Source organism: Symphalangus syndactylus, chromosome 17, assembly GCF_028878055.3.
Source record: "Symphalangus syndactylus isolate Jambi chromosome 17, NHGRI_mSymSyn1-v2.1_pri, whole genome shotgun sequence".
In the NCBI taxonomy this organism is placed as follows: Eukaryota; Metazoa; Chordata; class Mammalia; order Primates; family Hylobatidae; genus Symphalangus; species Symphalangus syndactylus.
Window position 1 is genome coordinate 97,885,651 of NC_072439.2, and position 23,164 is coordinate 97,908,814.

Consider the following 23,164-nt stretch of genomic DNA (forward strand, 5'->3'; position numbering starts at 1 on the left):
AGCCAGTGCAGGATTTCAAGCAAAGTAACAACAGTGCCTTTTAAAAGGCTGCTCTTTTGAAAATAGTTGTAGCCAAGATGTAGAACCAGGGAGTCCAGGCTACTGGAGTATCCAGGTGATACTTGGGCTAGGGAAGTAGCAGTGAAAGTGGTAAGAAATGGATAGATTATAAATGTATTTTGAAAGTAGAATTAACAGGATTTCTTGACAGGTTTGATATGGAGAGGGGAGAAAAGAAAAGCAATGGGGAGAAAGAGAGAGAGTGTCAATCATCAATGATGGCTCCAGGGTCTTTAGCCTGAACAAATTAAAGGATGTAGTTTGCATAGAAGTCTGTCAGTGGATCAGGTTTGGGGGAAGAAGATCAGGAGTTCCGTTTTGGACTTGCTGAGTGGTGATAACAAGCAGTTGGGTATGCAAGTTTAGACAGACGTCTGGGCCAGAGACATATATTTAGGAGTCATGATCAACTATCTAAAAGTAGTATTTAAAGTCATGATCTTACTGGAGAAGATCTTCAAGAGAGTGAGTAGAGATAAGACACAGAAGCAAGCAGTATATTCTGGGCACTCTGAACATTAAGATGTCGAGGGAAGAGAAAATAACGAAGGAATGTGTGAAGGCCCAACCAGTATAGTAAGAGGGAAAGCAGAGCAGGGCAGTGCGCTCAAAGTCAGGGAAACAAAAAGAAAATATGGAGGAGGAGGGAGTGCTCAGTGAGGTCACATGCTGCTGATCCATCAAGGAAGGTGAACATAGAAACCAGTCATTGAGTTCACCAGTGGACGCAAGAAAGGGGAACGTGTGGAAGTTTCCTTCTGATTGCTTCTGCTTACTCAGTGAAATACTAAGCCAGATGATCAGCTGTTAATTAGAAAGGAGAAGAGATTAAAGACTGAGGCAGGAAGAACAAGTGAAGTCTTTTAACAGATTGTGGTGACTCTAGGAGTGAATCAGTGGTGAAAGTCAAGTGATATTAGGATTACTGAGTTGGACTGAAGTCCCTTTAAGTTCTGTGGACATAAATTTTAAATGAATCATTATGATTGTGTTTTGTTTTTTTCATGTTCAGCTGGTGGGGGTAGGTGTAGAATAATGGGAAGATTGAAATTACCAAGAATTATGGCAAGAATAGTGGGAGAAAGACAGTGAGGCTGATGCTGAAATCTTCAAGAAATGAAATCTGTTTACAAGTGCAACAGGATATGGGCAGCCTAGTGTGATTCATCCAGATTGCACTTTTGTGGGTCTAGCTATGGATTGAATCGTGTTATGTGTTACTAGTTCTGTGTGTGGTACTGTGTGCATGTACCAGACTTTACATATCGATTTTACTATCGACGGGAATTTGGGGTACATCTAACCTAGAGATAAAAACAAAATGAACCTCAGACTACACCTCATATCCTGTTCAATAATCAGTTGTAAAAACATGGGAAAGAAACCTATCTTTTACATCGTTACTAGCACCCTAATTGTAGAAGCTGTGGATGATACTTCAAGAAGGAATTAATGTTGTTTTGGCAGGCAGGGTGTGAACAGGTTTCCTTGAAACAGATGAGGCTGGTCTCGTTCCGGTTTGTCATTAGTCCCTTAGTGTTTACTAGAGCTTCTCCTTGACCAACCCTGAATTCCAGTTTTTTGTTTCCCCAGAGCAGTGAAAGTGCCAACATCCCAGCTTAGCATTTTAACCTCCTTAGCAGCTTCTTTCTGCTTGGTTTCTTAATATGTGAAAGCTGTGAAAGGAAACTGTGCACAGGATGTTGGGTTTTGTTTTGGAGGTTTATTTCTGCAGTTCATTTTTCTTTGGGATTGTGGCACCTTAAGACGTGACTGCTTGATAACTCAGAATTCCAATCTTGTCTACTCAACCCAGTGAAACTGCTACACATTTTAAGTTTTTCTCTTGGGCCTTTGCCCTGTGCTACAAATCAGCAAATCCTCTGATGGAAATAGCTGAACAGCTTTCAGAGAGCTGTTTATTGTTTTTTAATTTAGCCTGTTTAGCTAATCTCAGTAGAAGGAATTGTATTTTTAAAGTAAAATAACTAGAGAGAAGCTAGAAAAGTGTCAATTAGGCGTTTAGAAGTTCTTGTGAAACCACTGACTGTTAATATACATTGCTATAACATTTCTTGGCTGGGCGCGGTGGCTCATGCCTGTAATCCCAGCACTTTGGGAGGCTGAGGAGGGCGGATCACCTGAGGTCAAGAGTTCAAGACCAGCCTGGCCAACATGGCGAAACCCTGTCTCTACTAAAAGTACAAAAAACTAGCCAGGCGTGATGGCGGGCATCTGTAATCCCAGCTACTCGGGAGGCTGAGGCAGGAGAATCACTTGAAACCGGGAAGTGGAGGTTGCAGTGAGCCGAGATCACGCCACTGCACTCCAGCCTGGGCGACAGAATGAGACTCCGTCTCAAAACAAACAAAAAAACAAACAAAACAAAATTTCTTACCCAAATATCACTCCTTGAGTGAAGCCTGTCGTAGCTCCCTTATCAACAGTTCCATTCTCTTCTGTGGCACCCTAGGTTTTGTCACTCTCTTCTATTATGTCTGTGTATATTTCTCCCAGCATGTAATGAGGTCTAAAACCGGGTTAGTCAGCTCTGTGTTTCCCCACCTACAACACCTGACACGTAGTTCACTCTCTGTAGAGGTTGAATGAATGAATTGTCCTTTACCTAAATTCATCTTTGAGGTTAAGTGCAAGGTTTCCTTTTAGTGTTTCAAGTTTTAGAGAGATGATTTTGGGCTTAGTGCTGTGTATAGCATTGACTGGGGAAAGAAAGAGGCAGCAGCATTTTAGGTCATGAGAGATATAAAGGAACCAGCATTCTTGTTGGGAAATCACAACATGTATGACATATATACAAACAATACAAATACAAAATTATTGTCTTCTCAAAACTACCATGTTGACAGCTTCAGGGGGTGCACCAGCAGTAGTGTGAAGGGACTCTTGGATTTGTGCAATGCAGTAGCCCTGTCTAGACCACATAAGGGCTGTGGGAATTAATATTACTTATAAATACATCATTACATCTCAGTTTTCTATTACTATCAGGTGACTCTCAGTGAAGGTCCTCACATGTGGCCCTATTTAAAGATAGTTCTCGGGAGTTTGGTCTTACCAAAGATGTAAGTAAAATTCATCTAAGGTTGCTATGTGTAATTTTATAACCTGGATGAGCTTATAAAAGACAGTTAAAGAATATTTGTGAATTAAGATTTTCTTAGGATTTTGTGTTTTCCATTAGCTTGCAGCATTAAGACATGAAATAGAACGTCAAATGAGGAAACATGTGAAAGAAGGCTGTACCGTTAGCCCTGAGGTAAGGGCTGCAATTCATTTCAGTCACATTTTATGGAAATTAAATGTTTATGATTTCAAATAAATCATAATCTTGGTATTGATGTTTAGATTGCTGCTGTTCCAAGATGTGTAGAGCTTTTTTAAAAAAATTCCAAATAATGTATCATTTTGTGGGTAATTTTCCAGAATAATTACTTTTAGGATCAGAGAAAGAATACCATTTTTGTGAACATCTTATCTGAATGGATGAGATATAGAATTTTCAGAATGTATTTCACCAAAAAAAATTCTTAACAAATTCCCCCCAAAATTTAGCATTATTTTATTTTTATTTTTCCTGAGTAGACCATATCCTTAAATGTAAAAGGCCCTGGACTACAGAGGATGGTGCTTGTTGACTTGCCAGGTGTGATTAATGTAAGTATATACAAAACATGTATTTTATTTTATTCCTATTGTGTGAAGCATTTATAATGACATTTAAAACCTTTTTCTTTAAGACTGTGACATCAGGCATGGCTCCTGACACAAAGGAAACTATTTTCAGTATCAGCAAAGCTTACATGCAGAATCCTAATGCCATCATACTATGTATTCAAGGTAAATCATATCAAAAGATTTTAATGTACTGATATGTTTTCTTCTTTAGCAATCTAAGCTTTGCATTAAATAGTTTGTGTTATGTAAACATACGAGATAAATGCACTTTTGCCTTTGTATTCATTTTATTAGTAAATTAAATTGAAGTTGAAATTATTTTGATAAGTTTTACATAAGCATCATTGAAATTTTTATTGGCTAGGATTTCTTTTTAGTAAATAACGTAAATGTATGTATTAAAATCTTTCTTGCTATAATGTAGACACAGAGGTATACTTTGTGCTAAGTTTTAAAAGTCTACTTTACAGCTTAAAATTCCACAGTGTCATTTTTTTATTTTTTTCGGATGGATCTGTGGATGCTGAACGCAGTATTGTTACAGACTTGGTCAGTCAAATGGACCCTCATGGAAGGAGAACCATATTCGTTTTGACCAAAGTAGACCTGGCAGAGAAAAATGTAGCCAGTCCAAGCAGGGTGAGGTCAAATTCTTTGTTGAGAGAATAGATTCTTTGTAAAAGCTCCAGCTGTGATAGGGATTTGTTATTTAAAAAAAAAAAAACACCTTACAACTAAGATTTATTACAATGAAAGGATAAAGCAAATCACAAAAGGAAAGGTACATGATATGAAAGTCTGAAGGAAACCAGGCTCACGTTTCCACTAACTAGTTCACTCCCGGTAGACTCACACAGGGCACATTTAATTCCTCCAGCAACAAGCTGCTTGTTAGAGACTCAGCTCCTAAGGTTTTCATTGGAGGTTAGTCATTTCGGCATCCTCATGGACCAAAATTATTTCATACTCCCAAAAGGAAAGCATATGTTATAATTAAACCACATTACTTGAGTAGTGAGCCACTGTTATATAGGGAAAGGTTTATATCAGTGTAGGGAACTGTTTACCAGTTAATTTTTCAGGTACCAGCCAAAGGCAGGCAGGCCTTTTTAAGGATAGTAGTCTCAGGCCTGCTGTGTTAACCCTTTTCTAGGTAGCCACCATAACCTCTGCTCTGCCTTCTTTTTAAGGGTAAGGCCTGCCATGGTATTGATGGTTCTGACATGGAGAAGGGGAGAAGTGAGGTAGAAACAAATTTCTGTGGCCTCCTCCCCATCTTTCTTCATTCTTTTCATTTCTTTCAACTCTAGGATAGTGAGTTTATATTTCTTCTGAGATGCAACTGAAGCTTATTTCAGTCCTTTTTGTATAAAAGATTCAGCATTAGCTTAGGTGTAACTTGTCTTAAAGGAGGGATTCTCATCCCATTATTAATCTGAATGGGCTTCAGGGGGTAGAAACTCTAACATATGTGAAAGGTCTCTGTGCAAATATGCATTCTTCTGGGTAGATAGTCTATTTTTTTTTTTATCACGTTTAGAAATGGATTTTTGATCCTAAAAGGGTTGAGAACCATTAGATCCAAATATTAAAGAAGAGGTGGGAGGGGAGGAAGGAGTAAAAGAAGACAATCCAGCTTGGTTAGAATTTAGATATTTGAAGAGAGTATGGAAAAATAACAATAACTACCATTTATTGAGTGCTTCATGCCTGGCACTGTATCATATTGTCCCATAATCTCACCAACCTTAAGGTCGCATAACTGCTAGGCAGCAGAGCAGGAATTCAAACTAAGGTCTATCTGACTTTAAAGAACTACACATCATTCCAGGTTTTCGATGCATGTGTTTTAATAATACATTTTCAATATAGTAAAATTAAGTGTATTTTTTTCAAATAGCAATGGAAAAACATTTTAAATGCTTTTGTGCAGATTTATTTAACTATATACATGTATAGCATTATTTTACTTTCTAAATTGTATATTATGCTTTTAAAACTTATGTAAACTATATCTCACATTAATTTTTCCCACTTTTAAAAATAGATTCAGCAGATAATTAAAGGAAAGTTCTTCCCAATGAAAGCTTTAGGTTATTTTGGTGGTGTAACAGGAAAAGGTATGCAAAGATGGATTATAATAACTTATTTTTAGTTTCTGTTGTTTTCAAATAATAAAGAGTAATTTTGTTGGTGAAAATTTGACCATCATTCTTCCCCAGGGAACAGCTCTGAAAGATTGAAGCTATAAGAGAATATGAAGAAGAGTTTTTTCAGAATTCAAAGCTCCTAAAGTAGGTATCTTGTTAAAACATTTAAACATTTTACAGTAGGAGAGTAGCTTAAATTGAACTGTTTTCACTTAAAAGATCAGGTTTTATAACCATTAGTTTAACATCGGATTTCTAGGATTTTTCCCAAGTAGTGAACTGTATCTAATAAACAAGTCCTTAGCTACTTTTTGACAGAATTGAGAGCAGTTTATTACATGGTACGATACATACTGGCATGCTTCCTTGGACGTGGGCACCGAAAGACAACATAGATATCTGCCTCTTACTTTATTTTACTTATAAAGTGGTTTTAGAAAGTTGACACTTTCACTTTTAAATATGTGTACATATTTCTCTTACAGTATTAGGGAAGGTTGGAGTGGGGTTGTCAAAGAAGTATCCCTAGATAGATATTGACAGGAGATAAGATAAGCAAAAAGAGCTAAAGGCCAGTTGTATTACTGTATACTAAAACTTTATATGTCGAGTTTCTGGAAATAGAAAAGTGTGTTTGTTCTAGGTTAGTATGGTAAGTCAAGATAGTTCTTGCAAACCATAATCTTACATGCTTTGGGAGTGCACTGACAACACGTAGAACTGTGCTGTCTAATGTGGTATCACTAGTTTTGTGTAGTTATTAAAATTTAAATTAGCGGGAATTAAATTAATTTTTGGAAGATGGCTTTCTTCATGTTCTTTTTAAAGGCATGGTGGCTCACGCCTGTAATCCCAGCACTTTGAGAGGCCAAGGCGGGCAGATCACTTGAGGTCAGGAGTTTGAGACCAGTCTGTCCAACATGGTGAAACCCCATCTTTACTAAAAATAAAAAAAAAATTAGCTGGGCGTGGCGGTGGGCACCTGTAACCCCAGCTACTCAGCAGGCTGAGGCGGAAGAATCGCTTGAACCCTGAGGGGGTCGGGGGCAGAAGTTGTAGTGACCCAGGATCACGCCACTGCACTCCAGCCTGGACGACAGTGCGAGACTCCAGCTGAAAAAAATAATAATAATATAACATTAAATTTAAATTAGTTAAAATTCAATAAAATTAAAAATACAGTTAGTTAAACTAGCCACACATTTCAAGGGCTCAGTAATCCAGTGTGCCAGTAGCTACCATATTGGAATGTTTTCCCTCATCATATAAATTTGTATTAAACAGCACTGGTATAAAAGGTAAGAGTGGCTGTTAGCAAGCACATTCACAGACTTGGTGGTAGTATTGTTGTCCTTTTTGTCATTTTAATATAGTTTAGCTCTTGTTATTTTTTTTAATAGGACAAGCATGCTAAGGGCACACCAAGTGACTACAAGAAATTTAAGCCTTGCAGTATCAGACTGCTTTTGGAAAATGGTACGAGAGTCCGTTGAACAACAGGCTGATAGTTTCAAAGGGAAGTTGGATTTTTTAAAGAAGCAAGCAAATTAAGACATTTTATTAGCTGGCAACCTTTAGCATCCATACGATTCTGTACTACTTTCCTTTAACAGTTGCTTGCCTGCCTGCCTGCCTGCCTGCCTGCCTTCCTTCCTTCCTTCCTTCCTTCCTCCCTTCCTTCCTTCGTCCTTGCTTTCTTCTTTTCTTCTCTCTTTTCTTCCCTCTGTGGCCCAGGCTGGAGTACACTTGGCTCGCTGCAGACTCCCTGCCTCCGGCTCCCGTGATTCTCCTGCCCTGACCTGCGGGCTGCCTGGGATTGCCGGCGCGCGCCACCACCCCTGCCTGGTTTTTCTCCTTTGCCTGGAGGCGGGGTTTCGCCATGTCGGCCAGGCTGGTCTCCAGCTCCTGACCTCGAATGGTCTGCCCGCCTTGGCCTCCCGAGGTGCTGGGACTGCAGACGGAGTCTCGCTCACTCAGTGCTCGGTGTTGCCCGGGCTGGAGTGCGGTGACGTGGTCTTGGCTCGCTGCAGCCTCCGCCTCCCAGCCGCCTGCCTTGGCCTCTCAGGGTGCTGGGATTGCAGCCTCTGCCTGGCCGCCGCCCCGTCAGGGAGGTGGGGAGCGCCTCTGCCCGGCCGGCCCGTCTGGGAAGAAATGAGGAGCGCCTCTGCCCGGCCACGCCGTCTGGGAAGTGAGGAGCGCCTCTGCCTGACCGCCCTGTCTGGGAAGAAGTGAGGAGCGCCTCTGCTCGGCCGCCCCGTCTGGGATGTGGGGAGCACCTCTGCCCGGCTGCCCCGTCTGGGATGTGGGGAGCGCCTCTGCCCGACCGCCCCGTCTGGGAGGTCTACCACGGAGGCCAGAAGCAATGTGGGGGCTGGACGTGGTGGCTCACGCCTGTAGTGCCAGCACTCTGGGAGGCCGAGGCGGGTTGATCACTTGAGGCTAGGAGTTAGAGACCAGCCTGGCCAACATGGCAAAACATATGAAAAATACAACTGACAAACCAACCAACCAACCAAGCGACAACAAAACAGGTCTACCCTGTAGTCATACTCTAATTTTTTCTATTTTCCTCCCTTTCTGATCCTTTGTCCCACTTTCTTTTTCTTCCTCTTCCTTCTTCTTCTTTGTCAAATAGAGGATTGAGTTATTATCATTGATCCATACAAAGTCCTTCTCTCATTTATTTTCTTTAATTCCCACCCCCCATTTCTATTCCCCGTCTTCCCATGGGCAACCTTCCTAATATGTTTGATATGCATCTTTTTGTTTGTATGCACTTTTAGAAAATGTTTATTGTTTTGTGTGCAAAAAAAAATTAAAAAACACAAGAGAAACAGTAAAAAAAAACTGTTGCTTGGTAGTTCATTTACAATTAGACAATATCTGGAAAATAGAAGAATACAAACTTTCAGTTGTTATACAAGAGCAAGATTTTTCCTTTCAGAGGAAACATCTCTAGGAACACATTTGCAGAGTTCAAACAGATGAGAACGTTTGCTAGTGCTTGGAAGTACACAATAAACTATAGAGAATTCAGATTCACCCTGTTGAGGGCGAAGAGAGCAGATGTGTTGGGAAGCAGAGCCCTCTGGACTTTATTTACGTGGTACCATTTCCTGAATCCCACACTTTCCTGCTCAGTGTCTTTTATCTGAAGAGAATATATTTGCTTTCTCTTTTCCCATATGTAAATCCTACCTGATCCTACCTATTTATCCCAGTTAGTCCCTCTGCAACCTTGTATTACTTTTATTTCTATTTTATGGAAGAGAAAACAGAAGACAGTAACTTACCCAAATAACTTATCCAGTGTCACACAGCATGGGTAATAGGCCCAGGATTTGGCTGTTGGTGGTACAACTGCAGAGTCCATTCTCTGAGCAGCTCTATGGTACTAAACTACTTCAGCTGTGTGCTAATGGATTTAACATGGAGAAACTAGAATCAGGGAGAATGGTTTTGAAAGCTATTGCAAAAATGAAATTCTGACATGTTGAGATCCCAGAGTATTAAGGGGTCATAGGCACACTCTCAGAAATTCAGTTAATACAAAGGATATGTATTTTAACCACTACATCTGGAAAGGAGAGTCATCAAACTTGAACTTTTCCTTCTTCCTCAGCAACACGTTTTAACCTTGAAACTGAATGGAAGAATAACTATCCTCACCTGCGGGAACTTGACCGGGTAATATTTGGATACTCATGTATTTTATATATATCTTAATTTAATGTTGTGTGCTAACTAAATTTATGTTGAGAGAAACATCTGATAAGCTAAATTACTTTGGTTTTGACTGTAACTACTAATTTGTAAGAATACATCTCTAGGAGCAGTTGTCTCTTACAATAATTTAAATTATTTCTTATATAACATTAAAAATGGATTATAAGATGTCAAAACAAGTGTTGAAAGTGTTTTCTGAGAAGGTAATGAATATGCTTTAAAGGTTTTGTAGAATTCGTGTATTCATGTAATTTAGTGGGAATTAAACATTGTTTTTCCTTGATTTTAAAATCCCCATTAGTTAATAAAACACAGCATTAATATGTAGTTACTGATGTACTAAATTAATACGTATTGATCCTTTCACGTAAACGTGAACAAGTGTTATGTGAAAAACTGCATTCAAAATTGAGAAGGTAGATATTAATGTCGGTTTCTTTGTCCTTATCTGGATAATAGCATTCCTAAAAAAAAACACTGGAAGTGCATTTTTGCTAGTCATGTATATTTAAACCCAAATTCAGCCTAGTAGCCTGTCAAAAACCTCCCTTTGGTTATCTCTGAAAATCATGCTGGGGTAAATTTACTGTCTTACGGAAATCTTACTTACTTGTATTTATATCGCCTAGAATGAACCATTTGGAAAAGCTAAAAATGAAATCCTTGATGAAGTTATCAGTCTGAGCCAGGTTACACCAAAACATTGGTAAGTATTTGATATTAGTCTCTTTTCTGAAAGACTTTACTATACAGGTTATAATGAAATGCTAAAACTTAGATTGATAAAGCAATGATTTACTGTTGCCTTGGCTCATAGGCAAAAACGTAATAGTGTGTTTTTTTGACTACCTTTGTAGTCTAACCATTTCTGGAAGATGACTTTCTTCATGTTCTTTTTCAATCTTGATTTTCTTTGCCTTTTCTTTATCTTACACTTAATAAATACATAATCATGATTTCTGTAAAATCATTTGGGCAAAAGTTTCATCAAATTGTACTTTAGGTAAATATCAACCTGTCAAAATTGGTTTATAAAGGGAGGTTAGTATATATGTTCAGGTTCTCCATTCTCAGTAAGAACAGTTAGTGCTCTCTGTAACATGTGGTTAATATGTTGTATCCAAATCACATTTTGAACTTAATGCTATTAATACTTGAGATTTTTAAAAATAGCAAGTAAATGCACCTTTTTGAAAAATTTTTATGTTAATCTTTTCTAAGGTAAACCGTTACCTTCAGTTTATATTTTATGTAAGTTTGGCCATTCCTAAATTCAGTGGAATGAGACACGGTAAAACAAACTATGTATAAATAGCCTTGACATTTTTGTAGTCACATGTTAATTAACAAATTCCTCATGCAGAAATTATCTTTCTAATGAAGACTGTGGTATTTTTAAGAATTTATTTTTGGAGCAGAACTATCCTCACTGCCATTCATTGTAAATATTTTCTGTACCTAGTCTATTCACTCAGTTAAAGGTTATCAAAAGTGAGCCTAGATAGTAGTATCTGGTCTGTACATTTGAATTCAACATCACTAGTTTCCTCGTTTCCGTCCTTTCTTCCTCAGTGGTGAAACCTCTTCTGTCTTCAAGTAGTCCACATTTGCCTGTTTTTAATCTCCATTCCTTATCCAAAAAAAGAGATCTAATTTTATCTATTCTTGTTGATTAATCAAACATTGTTATGACACAACTTATGTTTATTTTTATCTTAGCCCAGGTCCATGGCTTTGTGTCAGTCAGCTTTGAAGTTACAAAGAGATATATAGGTTTACAGATTGAATATAATACTAATTGCCTTGCTAGATTGTATGAGGGTATTTAATGTATATAAAAGTGATATGTAAAGTGTAACAACTAATAATGCTGTTTATGGGGAGAAAATGTGGTCTTTCTATAAATTAATTTTTGGTATAATCAAATGGAAAGGTTAGTTTTGTTTGGACAGAGCAACCCTGAAATCAAAGTATTTCTTCACTAAAGTGAGCCTTGAAGATAAATGTAATTTATTTAATACAAAGGTAACTGAAGAGAATTGTGAAGGGACAGTGAACGCATACCACCAGATTGCCCATTGAAAAGGCAAGGGTCAGAACTAGGACATCTGGCTGCTAGAGATTGATTTGTGTAAACTGCTGGATCATATATGATTCTCTGTTTTTTCAGCCTGTAGAGGCTGAAAAAATGTCATGTTAACACAAATATAAATCAGAATAGCAGGTCCAAGCCTTAGCTGTTCATACCACGTTGGATTCAAGTGCGTTACACCCCAAATATTTTCCAAATATTTTATTATTGTGACATAGTTGATGTTCTCTTGAAGTTTTTATTGGTATCTTTTTGCTGAATAATCCTATGTGATATTTTAGGACAGTGCCTAAAATGTTTACATTTATTTAAGTCATAAGACTGATCTATATTTGGTTATCTGGAAAGTGTTAAAAGTATTTTATGTCATAATATGACAGTTTGTTATTTACTTGTAGACATTCCACTGTCCTTCAGTTAAGTTTTAGGAAGGTTATTAGGGGTATAGATTTGACATATAATACATTATAGTAGGAAATAGGCTCTCAGCATTTTTACGCTGTGCCTGGTTTTCAAGAAGGAATCACTGACATTCAGAAGGAGATATCTAGATATCATTAACATCATGTGACCATCAATGTAGACATATCTTTTCTTGAAGGATAGCTGGCTAGCTTCACAGAACTACATTTTTTCTAAAAATGTTACTATGGTACATTTTTAGAAATTCTCAGACTTCAGAAATCAAAGATTTGCAATATCATAATTTGAAATTTAAAACATGAATAAGTGTTAAGGCAGAGGCAGGAATATGGTAAGAGCCAGGAGATGAGAACAAGAAAGGCGACACAGGTAGCTATGTCCTGTGGCTTTAACATAAATGGGGGCAAGAGGCAGGAGATAAAACAGTAGATGTACGCAAAATATTGGGTTTATTAGCCATATTCAGAAGCTTAGCATGTATGGTCACTGAAGAGGATTAGGTCAGGTTTGCATTTTAGAAAGGTCTTTGTAGTAGGCAAAATGGAATACGGGCAGAGAAAACTAAGCAAGGAGGCAGTTGGCTGTTGCAATAATTTAGGCAAGATGTGATCGTGGCTTAAACTTGGGTAGTTAGTGGTAATACAGGTAGAGAAGAGACACTTGTGAGATACTTGAGAGGTTACCTAAAAGATAGAATTGACAGTATTTAGTGATGATTTGTGTAGATAATGAAGAGTCTATTAAATAACGAGTATGTTTATATTCAGTAATTACATTGCTAGGAATATATGCAAATAATGATATATTTGACAAAGATGAACACATAAGACCTTTCACCTTGGTTTTTTAAATAAATGTGAAGAAATGGAAAGCAATTTATGTTTCCCATTTGGGATTATGTAGTATTTGGTTTATATAGAGCAGATTACTGCTCTATGGATAGAAGTGGCCTTTGAAAAGTATAGGATGTTGACACGGAAAACTACAATATACTTTTAGATTAAAAAAAGGATTTATAAAACAGTATGTATAATTATGAACCACTTGTGTAAATGCACCCACACAAATAGTTAACGTAGATGTAATTTTTTAAATAATAAAGCCATAAATAGTGGTTATCTCATAAAAGAGGAACTATGGTGTACTTCTTACATTTTCTGTGTTGGTTGAAATTATTATAAGGACTATAATAGTCCTCTACTTTAAAATTAAAAAGATCCATTTTAAAAAGTATTTCATTAATTAAAGTGGAATGTAGGTAAAGTGTAGATAAGGAAGGCAATAAAACTATTACCTTTATTATATTTTGTTAATTATATTTTGTGTATTAGTAGAAGTTATCCCTGGTTGATGGCAAAACCTGGAATAGAGAAGTCACCTATAATAACACAGAATATAGTCCAGGCACGGTGGCTCATGCCTGTAATCCCAGCACTTTGGGAGGCCCCCATGGGCAGATCACTTGAGCTGAGGAGTTCAAGACCAACCTGGGCAACATGCTGAAAACCCTGTCTCTAATAAAAATACAAAAATTAGCCGGGCATGGTGGTGCACACATGTAATCCCATCTACTTGGGTGGCTGAAGCAGGAGAATGGCTTGAACCCAGTAAGTGGAGGTTGCAGTGAGCCGAGATTGCGCCACTGCACGGCAGCCTGGGTGACAGAGTAAGACCCTGTCTGAAAACAAACAAACAAACGAAAACATAGAATGTAGGCTGGGAAAATTGTTAGATGATAGCAGCAAGCATAACTGGATGGAGTGGCTTCACAGTATAAGGGTTTTTATATGAACGTTGAGAATTGATGGTTCAGAAGACAGACTGGGGTGAGGAGGACTTAGCTTCTACTTTCTAACTCTGAAGGCCATTCAACTACTGAATAGCTTCCTCTCAGCAGAATTTGAGGACAGAGGACAATCACTTTCCTTAAGGAAAGGTTTGGAGATAAAAAGAATAGGAAAAGAGAATGAGAGTGTAAAATGATTTGTCATTATAGGTTATTATAGGAGCACAACAGAAATTGTTGCGATGGAGGGGAGCAGTGGGAGTCTGGGACGGAGGACAGCAGCTTGACGATGAAAGGCAGGAGAGGCTGGGCAAGGAGAAGTGGTAACAGCTGCCTCCGTGGATGTCAAAGCAGCAACCTCCGTTGAGAAAGTTGCCTTTAGCTTCTCGGGATTTGGTAACCAGGAGTTTAAAAAGGGTGTCAGGGATATGGATTCCTGGCCCACAGACTCCAGGGAAAAATAACAGACTATGTGTCTTCTGAAGCAGGACGAGAAAAAAGCCCTGGAGGTCAGAGGCTGGATCTGGTCTTCAGTTCAACTTTCAGTAGTCTCGAGATTGTGTTTAAAGTGGTATCTCAAGAGGAGGCCCTGACAGGCTGCTTTTCTTCATCTCGCTCCTTAAATTCTCCCACTCTCTGTCATTCACTCAGTGACTAAATTGTCTTTGTCCTTTTGGGCCCCAGTCGTATATCCTCCTCAGACTCTGTTTTCTTTACTGGTTGTAACTGGAAAGTGACCTGAAAGTTAGCAGTGGGAAACCAGGATCTGTGTTGATTGATTCAGTAGACTTAATTTTACACAAAATGTTTAGTCAATAGTCTTGGAGGGTAGGAGATGTTGACTCTCCTCACCAGAGAAGTTCAGCTGGGCTGTTGGACAGCAGGATGTTTCTGCTACCCTGAGATTTGTGATTATATCCTAAAGGGTTGAGGTTACTCTTAAGAAGGATCCCCTGATAAGCAGAGTTTTTTTTTGTATTGTATTCTATTATGATATAAGTTTATTACCCAAAGAAATATTTTCTTGAGATTTCAAATTAAAATAGTTATATTTTTTTATTAGTGACCCATGTTCTTTTAAGATGTCTTTCAAGGCAGAATTTTCAGCATGATTATGCATCTTTTACATTGTTACCTTAATCATGAATTACTGAAAAATTTTATCTAACAGCATTCTATAACATCTCTATGCTGTGATCTGATAAGTTGTCATATTTATACCAAGAAGTTCTTAGTCTCAGACTTTCCCATAAACACATGAAGTATGTGTTAATACTAGGCAGATAAGTGTGCGTGAAAAGATGCTCGAAATTATCACTCATTAAGAAATACAACGTAAAACCACGATGACCACTATAAACTTACTAAAATGGCTAAAATTTTAAATGACAGACTATACCAAGTGTTGACAAGCATGTAGAGGATCTAGAACTCTCATTCTCTGCTAGTGGAAATGTAAAATGAGGCAAATATTTTGGGGAAAAAAAAAACATTAAACATGTAATTACCATATGATCCAAACATTCCACTCTTAGGTATTTACCTAAGAGGAATGAAAGCGTGTGTCCATAAGAAAGACTTATACGTGAATTCTCATAGCAGCTTTATTTGTAATAGCCAAAAGCTGGAAACAGCCTAAGTGTCTATCAACACATGAATGGATAAACACATTCATGCAACAGAATACTACACAGAAATAAAACGAAGTGAAATATTGCTAGATGCGGTGGCTCACACTTGTAATCCCAACACTTTGGGACGCCAAGGCAAGAGGATTGCTTGAGCCCAGGAGTTCAAGACCAGCCTCAGCAACATGGTGAGACCCCCCATCTCTACAAAATTCTAAAAAGTTAGCCAGGCATAATGGTGTCCACCTGTAGTCCCAGCTACTCGGGAGGATAAGATGGGAGGATGGCTTGAGCCCAGGAGGTTGAGGCTGCAGTGAGCCATGAATGTTCCATTGTAAGCCATCCAGTCTGGGCAACTAAGCAAGACCGTCTCAAAAAAAAAAAAAGTGAAATATTAATACATACAACAGCATGATGAACCTCAAAATAATTATGCTGAGTGGAAGAAGAAAGAAAAAGAGTATATGCCACATGATTGCATTTATATAAATTTCTAGAAAATACAAACTAATCACAGTGACAGAAAGCAGTTCCAGTGGTTACAACTTTTGAGGATAATGGATGCGTTCATTATCTTGACTGCTGCGATTTACGGGTATATACACGTGAAAATTTATCAAAACTTTAAATATGTACAGTTTATTATAAGTTAATGATACTTCAGTCAAGCTGTTTTTAAAAACAATATTATATTTAGATTTGGTGCTTTTGATACTTTTTTATTTCAGGGAGGAAATCCTTCAACAATCTCTGTGGGAAAGAGTATCAACTCATGTGATTGAAAACATCTACCTTCCAGCTGCACAGACCATGAATTCAGGAACTTTTAATACCACAGTGGATATCAAGCTTAAACAGTGGACTGATAAACAGCTTCCTAATAAAGCAGTAGAGGTTAGGATATAATTTAATTAAATGGGTAAGAAGCATTATCTGAAGGGAGTAGGAGCTGTGAATTTTAGATTTTATTCCCATCACAGCCTCTATCTTTCTTTTGGGTCTTTATATCTCATTTATTCTTTATTCCTCGTCTCTGTTTTGGGACTAACCTTAATGTTGCTACCAGTTACTAAAGGTATAAAAATTTACTAATTAATTGGTATGGTGTTGGCCTGAGGGTATTCGTACTTCTTCCAAAGACAATATTTAACAAGCAAATTTTGCTTGAATGTGAAATATTTTGAACATTTTCTGTGGATTCTGTGGATTATAGAGATTCCATAAAGAAAATACTTAATAGATCAAGCATTTCATCTGAGCTCAGTTATACTTAAATTTTCATTTTCTTAGGATCCTGACAGAAGATTAAACTAGGAATTATTTAAAAAAAAAACAAACTGCCTTAAAGAATCTATTTCTGCTGCCATGTATCTTGGCTTTATCACTTAATAGCTGTATGATCCTTTACCTAGTTGCTTAACTTCCCTTTGTGTTTTTTCATCTATAAAATGGTGACAATAATGTTGCTTACCTCACAGGGTTGTTGTAAGGATTAAATAAGTAATTATATGTAAAATACGTAGACAATGCCCAGCCCATGGTAACTGCTCAGGAAATGGACCTGCTGTTACCATGATCATCATCATCTGAATTGATCCGTCATGTACATCACCCCGTAAACAGTGATTGTCCAAGCTAAGAGTCAGTGTGTCCTGTGCTTCTGTGTGAGGTCGCTCACAAAATTGAAGTCCATGTTAAAAGTAATTTCGTGTTTTATACCTATCTTAAAGGCAGTGTCAGTTTCTAATTATTCAGATGTGATTTCACCCCTTTCCTATCTTGCTCCAGTCTTGACTTCGTTACCTCTGTTCTCAATTTCTTCAAGCCCCTTCTAAGAACTCTAGCAGCCTCCCTGCCTAAGTTGCACATTGCTGAGCCCTGGCAGTTCTTGACACATTTACCCCTGAAGAAATTAGAGAGCTGCTGCTACCCCTTCAGTAGCTCTCATTGCTGGCACTAACATTTTTTCTGCATCCTGTCCCATGATAGGATATTTTCACATCCTAAGGTTCAAGCAGTGGAAGTGGTTATGAAAGCATCAATTTTTCTTTCCACTGCTGCTTTCTGTCCCTCAGCACTAGGTGTCATGGAAAGAATGTAGATCTGGTGAGAAGGTCGGGAAACATGGATCTTAATACTCGCCCCACCACTCACTCCATATTTTTGGACAGTCACTTTCTTTTTTAAAATGAGAGAGAGCTAAAATCCAGCATTAAAAAGCCCACTTAGTTATAAGCAGATTTTGTTCTTCATTATTTTTGACACTGTGCTCTTCCTTTCACCGTTCAGATCATTAGGAATTAGCTATAATACAAAGCTGAATACTCTTCAGCTGCGTTTGAAAGTGTTGGTGCATTGCTTCATATCTTTGCTTAAAGACAAAGCTATGAAGATGACTGAATCATTAAGACATTTAAAACTTTTTGCAGTGTGAAAGAAGCAGGCAAACTCATGCCTTAGAGGTTGAAATAAATAAATGAACTAACCTGGGTGGCAGGCTTAGAATACATACCTTATCTTGAAGAGACAGTACTGTTCAGCTACAGTAGGTGGTGTCATGTAGGAATATGGGTATGCCCTTCTCAGTTAGTTCAAGAGAAGCTGTAAATGCAGACTTTTATATGAAATCTCTCAATTTTTAAATATTGGCGAGCAATTTTAAAAATGAGAACCACTATACATGTCTAGGAAAACATATCAGGAAGCCATATCTGTCCCCAGCAACCCGTGTGAGACCTCTACATCATAGTTTATATTTGCCTTTTTGTTAATGTAGTTTTCATGTATATTTTCTGATAAGCTGCTCACATCTGTTTGGCTTGAGCTCATGTGTTATTTTTCATGTTAACCATTAAAGTATGTAGTAATAATACAGCTTTTTTTCTTTCAAATAATTCTAGGTTGCTTGGGAGGCCCTACAAGAAGAATTTTCCCGCTTCATGACAGAACCCAAAGGGAAAGAGCATGATGACATATTTGATAAACTTAAAGAGGCCGTTAAGGAAGAAAGTATTAAACGACACAAGTGGAATGACTTTGCGGAGGACAGCTTGGTATGTTGTTTGTATACTGAGGTATCAGCCTCATATTTTTATATAACTTCTCAAATTGATACTTTTTCATAGGAGACTTTTTATATGACTAAATTACATTCTGAATTAAAAATAATGAAGAAACAGATTTGTGATCTGTAATCTGCCCTTTAATATTTCTCTGCCCTTCTAAAATCACCTGTTGCTGTTTCTTTCATGGCTATCGTTTCAGAAAAAAGTAAAACTTTGCAGTAAACAGACTCCCATAAACTTCTACAAATTGTCATCTATTAGCCATTTTATGGGCCTATCTGTAGATAGGTGCTTCTAATTTCACCCTCTGTGATAATAAAAGGAACTAAATGCGTTGGTTTTCAGTGGATTATAAAATGTTAGACTCCTAAAATCGTAACACCAGCTACCATGTATTGAATGCTTACTATGTGCCAGGAACTCTGCTAGGTATTTTGCAAGCATTATTTGATTTAATTCTTAACCACTCCTATTATTGTCATTGACAGAGCTGGGATTCAAGCCCCTCTCTAATGGCAAAGCCTGGTTCCTGACACCACCTGATAAATCTTTTGTTATGTAGAATGCTCTCACTACCAACATCAAATCTGTTAAGTGCCTGCTGTGCTCAGAGAGTTACTAGAGGTGTTGTTGAATTACAGGATTGAGCGATTTTCTGGGAAAATGCAGAGCTGGTTGTAATTATAATTTTATTTTAAAGAAGTGTTTGTCTTTATGGCCGGGCGTGGTGGCTCACACCTGGAATCCCAGCACTTTGGGAGGCCGAGGTGGGTGGATCACCTGAGGTCGGGAGTTCGAGACCAGCCTGACCAACATGGAGAAACCCCGTCTCTACTGAAAATACAAAATTAACCGGGCGTGGTGGTGCATGCCTGTAATCCCAGCTACTCAGGAGGCTGAGGCAGGAGAATTGCTTGAACCCGGGAAGGGGAGGTTGCGGTGAGCCGAGATCGTGCCATTGCACTCCAGCCTAGGCAACAAGAGCAAAACTCCGTTTCAAGAAAAAAAAAAAAAAAAAAAAAACTGTATTTATTCTTGTTAAATGCCTTATTAAGACTGGCTTACTGAGAAAATAGCTTCATTTTTATTCATCCAAAAATTATAAAATTTGGAAGCCAATTTTCAACTGTAATAACTTTTATGATGGTATAGACCTTTTAAATGTCTACCTTATTACTTTTTTCATTGCTGTTAACACTGAGAATAATGGTTATTCATTTTTTTCTCCTCATTTTTGAAAAGGCTAACATATAGGTCATATGGCAAAAAGGAGCGATGAACATCATGATCTGAATTATTAAGCCCTGAATTTTAGGTTTCTAGATGTTGCATTTCATGTAGTTAAATTTGTAATATTTTGTATAATGTAAATGTGTAATATTACCCACACACCCCATATGGTTAGCTTGTTTAATTTGGGCCAGGAGAGAATCTCCACTCTTTATTTTTTAGATAGCAAGCTGACAAATAAGCAGGCAAGTAAAAGGAGCTTATGCATTTTTATAGGAAGGATATATTTTTATGCTGGTTTATATACATGGTTATTTTTCCATATTTACTAAGCTGTCAATTTGAATAAAACTACTAAAATGATGAGATGTAAAACAAGTTGGCTTTTTCTCTTCTTGTTATTTTTAGACGGTTATTCAACACAATGCTTTGGAAGACCGATCCACATCTGATAAACAGCAGTGGGATGCAGCTATTTATTTTATGGAAGAGGCTCTGCAGGCTCATCTCAAGGATAGTAAGTAGAGACATGGCTTATTGAGTTCTGCGTTCACAGTGGTGAAGGAGTCATCCAACTTTAGTGAACATTTGTAGAAATACATTGAACATTTCAAAGTCTTTATCATTAATACTATAGTCGAATATTATTTGTGGAATTTTTTTAGTCAACTGCTTTGTAGCTACTAAAACCAATGAATAAAATGGACACATGATGCTTATATGCACTTATATTCTACAAAGCTATAATGCAGAATATTTTAGTGTGTTTCCTACTGTACTTACAGGAATTTTATAAGCAATTATACTTTTAGGTATCATAAACACATATATAATTAAACTCTTACACATGTGCCAGATCAGTCATGTGGGATTTTTCCTTTATTTCAACTGCCTTCATATTGATATAGCACTTTGAAATAGTTAAGAAAGCAAGACCATTACTAGTTATAATTTGTGTATGTGTAAGTGATAAAATTCTTGATAAATTTTTTTTTTCTAGCTGAAAATGCAATTGAAAACATGGTGGGTCCAGACTGGAAAAAGAGGTGGTTATACTGGAAGAATCGGACCCAAGAACAGGTAAAAATAAACAAGTCTCTAGTCTTATGATGATATAATTTTGTTCATTTTAATTCAGGCTTTAAAATATAACCTTTTTGTGGCTCTAGACCAGTCTCAGGAATTTTAAATGTTTTATATCATACTTTCTAAAATATAATGAATCTTTAGAATAAAGAATAAACTACATAAGAAAGTTTTTTTTAAGTGAAGTAGCCATGTTGTTAAAAGACAAGAGATGAAACATGCCCCTTTTGTGGTTGATTACTTTGTTCATTTCAATTCCCTGTTTGAGGTAAAAAGGAAGATTAAAGTTATGAACAGGCCAGACACGGTGGCTCATTCCTGTAATCACAACCCTTTGGGAGGCCAAGTCAGAGGAATCGCTTGAGTTCAGGAGTTTGAGACCAGCCTGGCAACATAGCAAGACCTCCTGTTTACTAAAAGTCAAAAAAAATTAGCCAGGTGTGGTGGCACATACCTGTTATCCCAGCTACTAGTGAGGCTGAGGTGGGAGGGATTGCTTCAGCCTGGGAGATTGAAGCTGCAGGGAAAAAAACTCGTGAACAGAAAAAAATGGTAAGGTTTTCAGAGGATGTACGATGAATATGATTGGCGGGAAAAGATAACAATTTTTCTTGCCTTATTTTATTATCTATATCTACCATTAAAGTCCCTACCCCTCACCTCCACCCCTGTTCCTTTCTGATTTTTATAGCTTCTTTTCCTATCTAGCATTCAGTCTTATCCCACTGTGTCGTTCCTTGTTCATTCCTTAAATGAAAGAATCTAAATAGAATATAGAATTACATAAATTACATAAATAGAATATAGAATTACATAAAATACATAAATTAATGAAATAATGAAGACGAAAAAGATTTAGCATCCAATCCATTTTCTTTTCTTGTTTGTTCCTTGAATTCATTTAGAGAAAGGAGATCAAGTAATGGAAAAACAGAGGAGACAAAGAGAATAAAAATTGACCAAATACGATGTCCCTATTAATTTTATATTTTCATTTTCATTTTAAATACTGTTAATTGTATAATCTATATCCTATTTTTTTCCTAGTTTCCAACATTTCTTGTTTCATAAGTTCTCTATCAGATGTGAATCTCAACTTTCCTCAAAATAGTGAAGAGACAGTCTTCTTTTTCTCTGTGTGTTTTTACTATTTTTTTGGTAATGACTTTTGTGAAAAATGAGCCATGAAGAGACTGAAGAGAAGCTGAGGAAGGAGACAGTTAGTGACTGGGTCATGCGTGTGTTCAGGTTGCATTGGTTATCTCTGCTCTACAGATGGGCTGAGAGGAGGAGGTCTGTCAGAAGAGAATTTCTAGAGATCCATCCAAGGTTTCTGACTTTGATAGAGGAAGATGCATTGATTAGAAAGAGCTGCTGTAAGGGAGATAAACTGCAAAAGAAAAATGGTATCTGGCCTTCAAGACTTAGCGATATTAGGCCTAAAGTCTCTAGAACAATCGGTGGCAGAACTTGCCTCAGCAACTGACTGGTGGTAAATGTGCTTTGGCCAAACACTCTGAAAGAAATGATTCCTGCTCGTAAGTTATTTTTGTCAGGAACTTAAACCCATAGGGGAATCCCTTCAAGAGAAGTAAAGGAATTCGCCTTAAAGTCAGTGCAAAGGGTCTGTAAGCCTAGAAGAGGAATCTGGAAACCCTTTAGAGAAGAGCCTTCTCCCCGCAGGATTTCAGGGCAGCATGTGTGAGACCCAGGCTGACTGTAGAACAGAGGCCATAATTTGGAATATAGAAGGGAGGGGCATCTGAATCACCCGGGGAGGTGTTTATATATTGTTTTGTTTTTTCCTTCAAAAGCTAGCCTCATGTCAGACTACTGAGTCAAGCTCTCCTTCTCTGTCCTTTCTATCCCTCCCACTCCCAGTTGGAAACAAGTGTTTTCAACCTCATACCTGGAGGTTACAGTGAGACATAGATTCTAGAGGAGCTTGAGAATATCCCTAGGTCTCACATTGTAAGTTTACTTAGCTGAATGACAGGATTTGGCAGGAAAAGAAACTTAAAGATGAGAAATCCATTCTCTGAAAAGTATTTTGTGCTTTTGTGTTTCTTTTGTTATTTTCTAGGAAAATTCATCTCTTTGAAACATTCTCGCCTTGTTTAAGCCGAACTAATGGAAATTTTGGTCAGGATAGATCCAAGAGCAGTTCTCTCTTCTAATGGCCAAGTGTGGTGACAGTCAAATGACGGGTAGAAACGGGGAAG

The 23,164-nt window shown here is 37.6% G+C and overlaps 1 protein-coding gene, 1 long non-coding RNA gene and 1 pseudogene across 2 annotated transcripts in view; 1 reads left to right on the plus strand and 2 right to left on the minus strand.

Moving 5' to 3' along the window:
- The window catches only part of LOC134733199 (dynamin-like 120 kDa protein, mitochondrial), a 77,987-nt gene that overhangs the window by 44,462 nt on the left and 10,361 nt on the right, over window positions 1-23,164 (plus strand). Inside the window, 16 exon segments of the mRNA XM_063622131.1 lie at window positions 3,070-3,088; window positions 3,091-3,143; window positions 3,263-3,337; window positions 3,664-3,735; window positions 3,819-3,916; window positions 4,263-4,395; window positions 5,804-5,876; window positions 5,979-5,990; window positions 5,993-6,050; window positions 7,307-7,420; window positions 9,527-9,593; window positions 10,262-10,338; window positions 16,290-16,455; window positions 18,462-18,614; window positions 20,265-20,373; window positions 20,857-20,936. Coding sequence (XP_063478201.1) covers window positions 3,070-3,088; window positions 3,091-3,143; window positions 3,263-3,337; window positions 3,664-3,735; window positions 3,819-3,916; window positions 4,263-4,395; window positions 5,804-5,876; window positions 5,979-5,990; window positions 5,993-6,050; window positions 7,307-7,420; window positions 9,527-9,593; window positions 10,262-10,338; window positions 16,290-16,455; window positions 18,462-18,614; window positions 20,265-20,373; window positions 20,857-20,936 — 1,359 coding nt within the window.
- On the minus strand, window positions 6,215-9,527 carry LOC134733248 (uncharacterized). Its single transcript, XR_010116750.1, has 2 exons — window positions 9,200-9,527; window positions 6,215-7,019 (listed from the first exon to the last, which is right to left on the minus strand). It is a non-coding gene; the product is annotated as an uncharacterized lncRNA (long non-coding RNA).
- LOC134732864 (succinate dehydrogenase [ubiquinone] flavoprotein subunit, mitochondrial-like) overlaps window positions 15,520-23,164 on the minus strand; it is a 41,945-nt pseudogene continuing 34,300 nt past the window's right edge.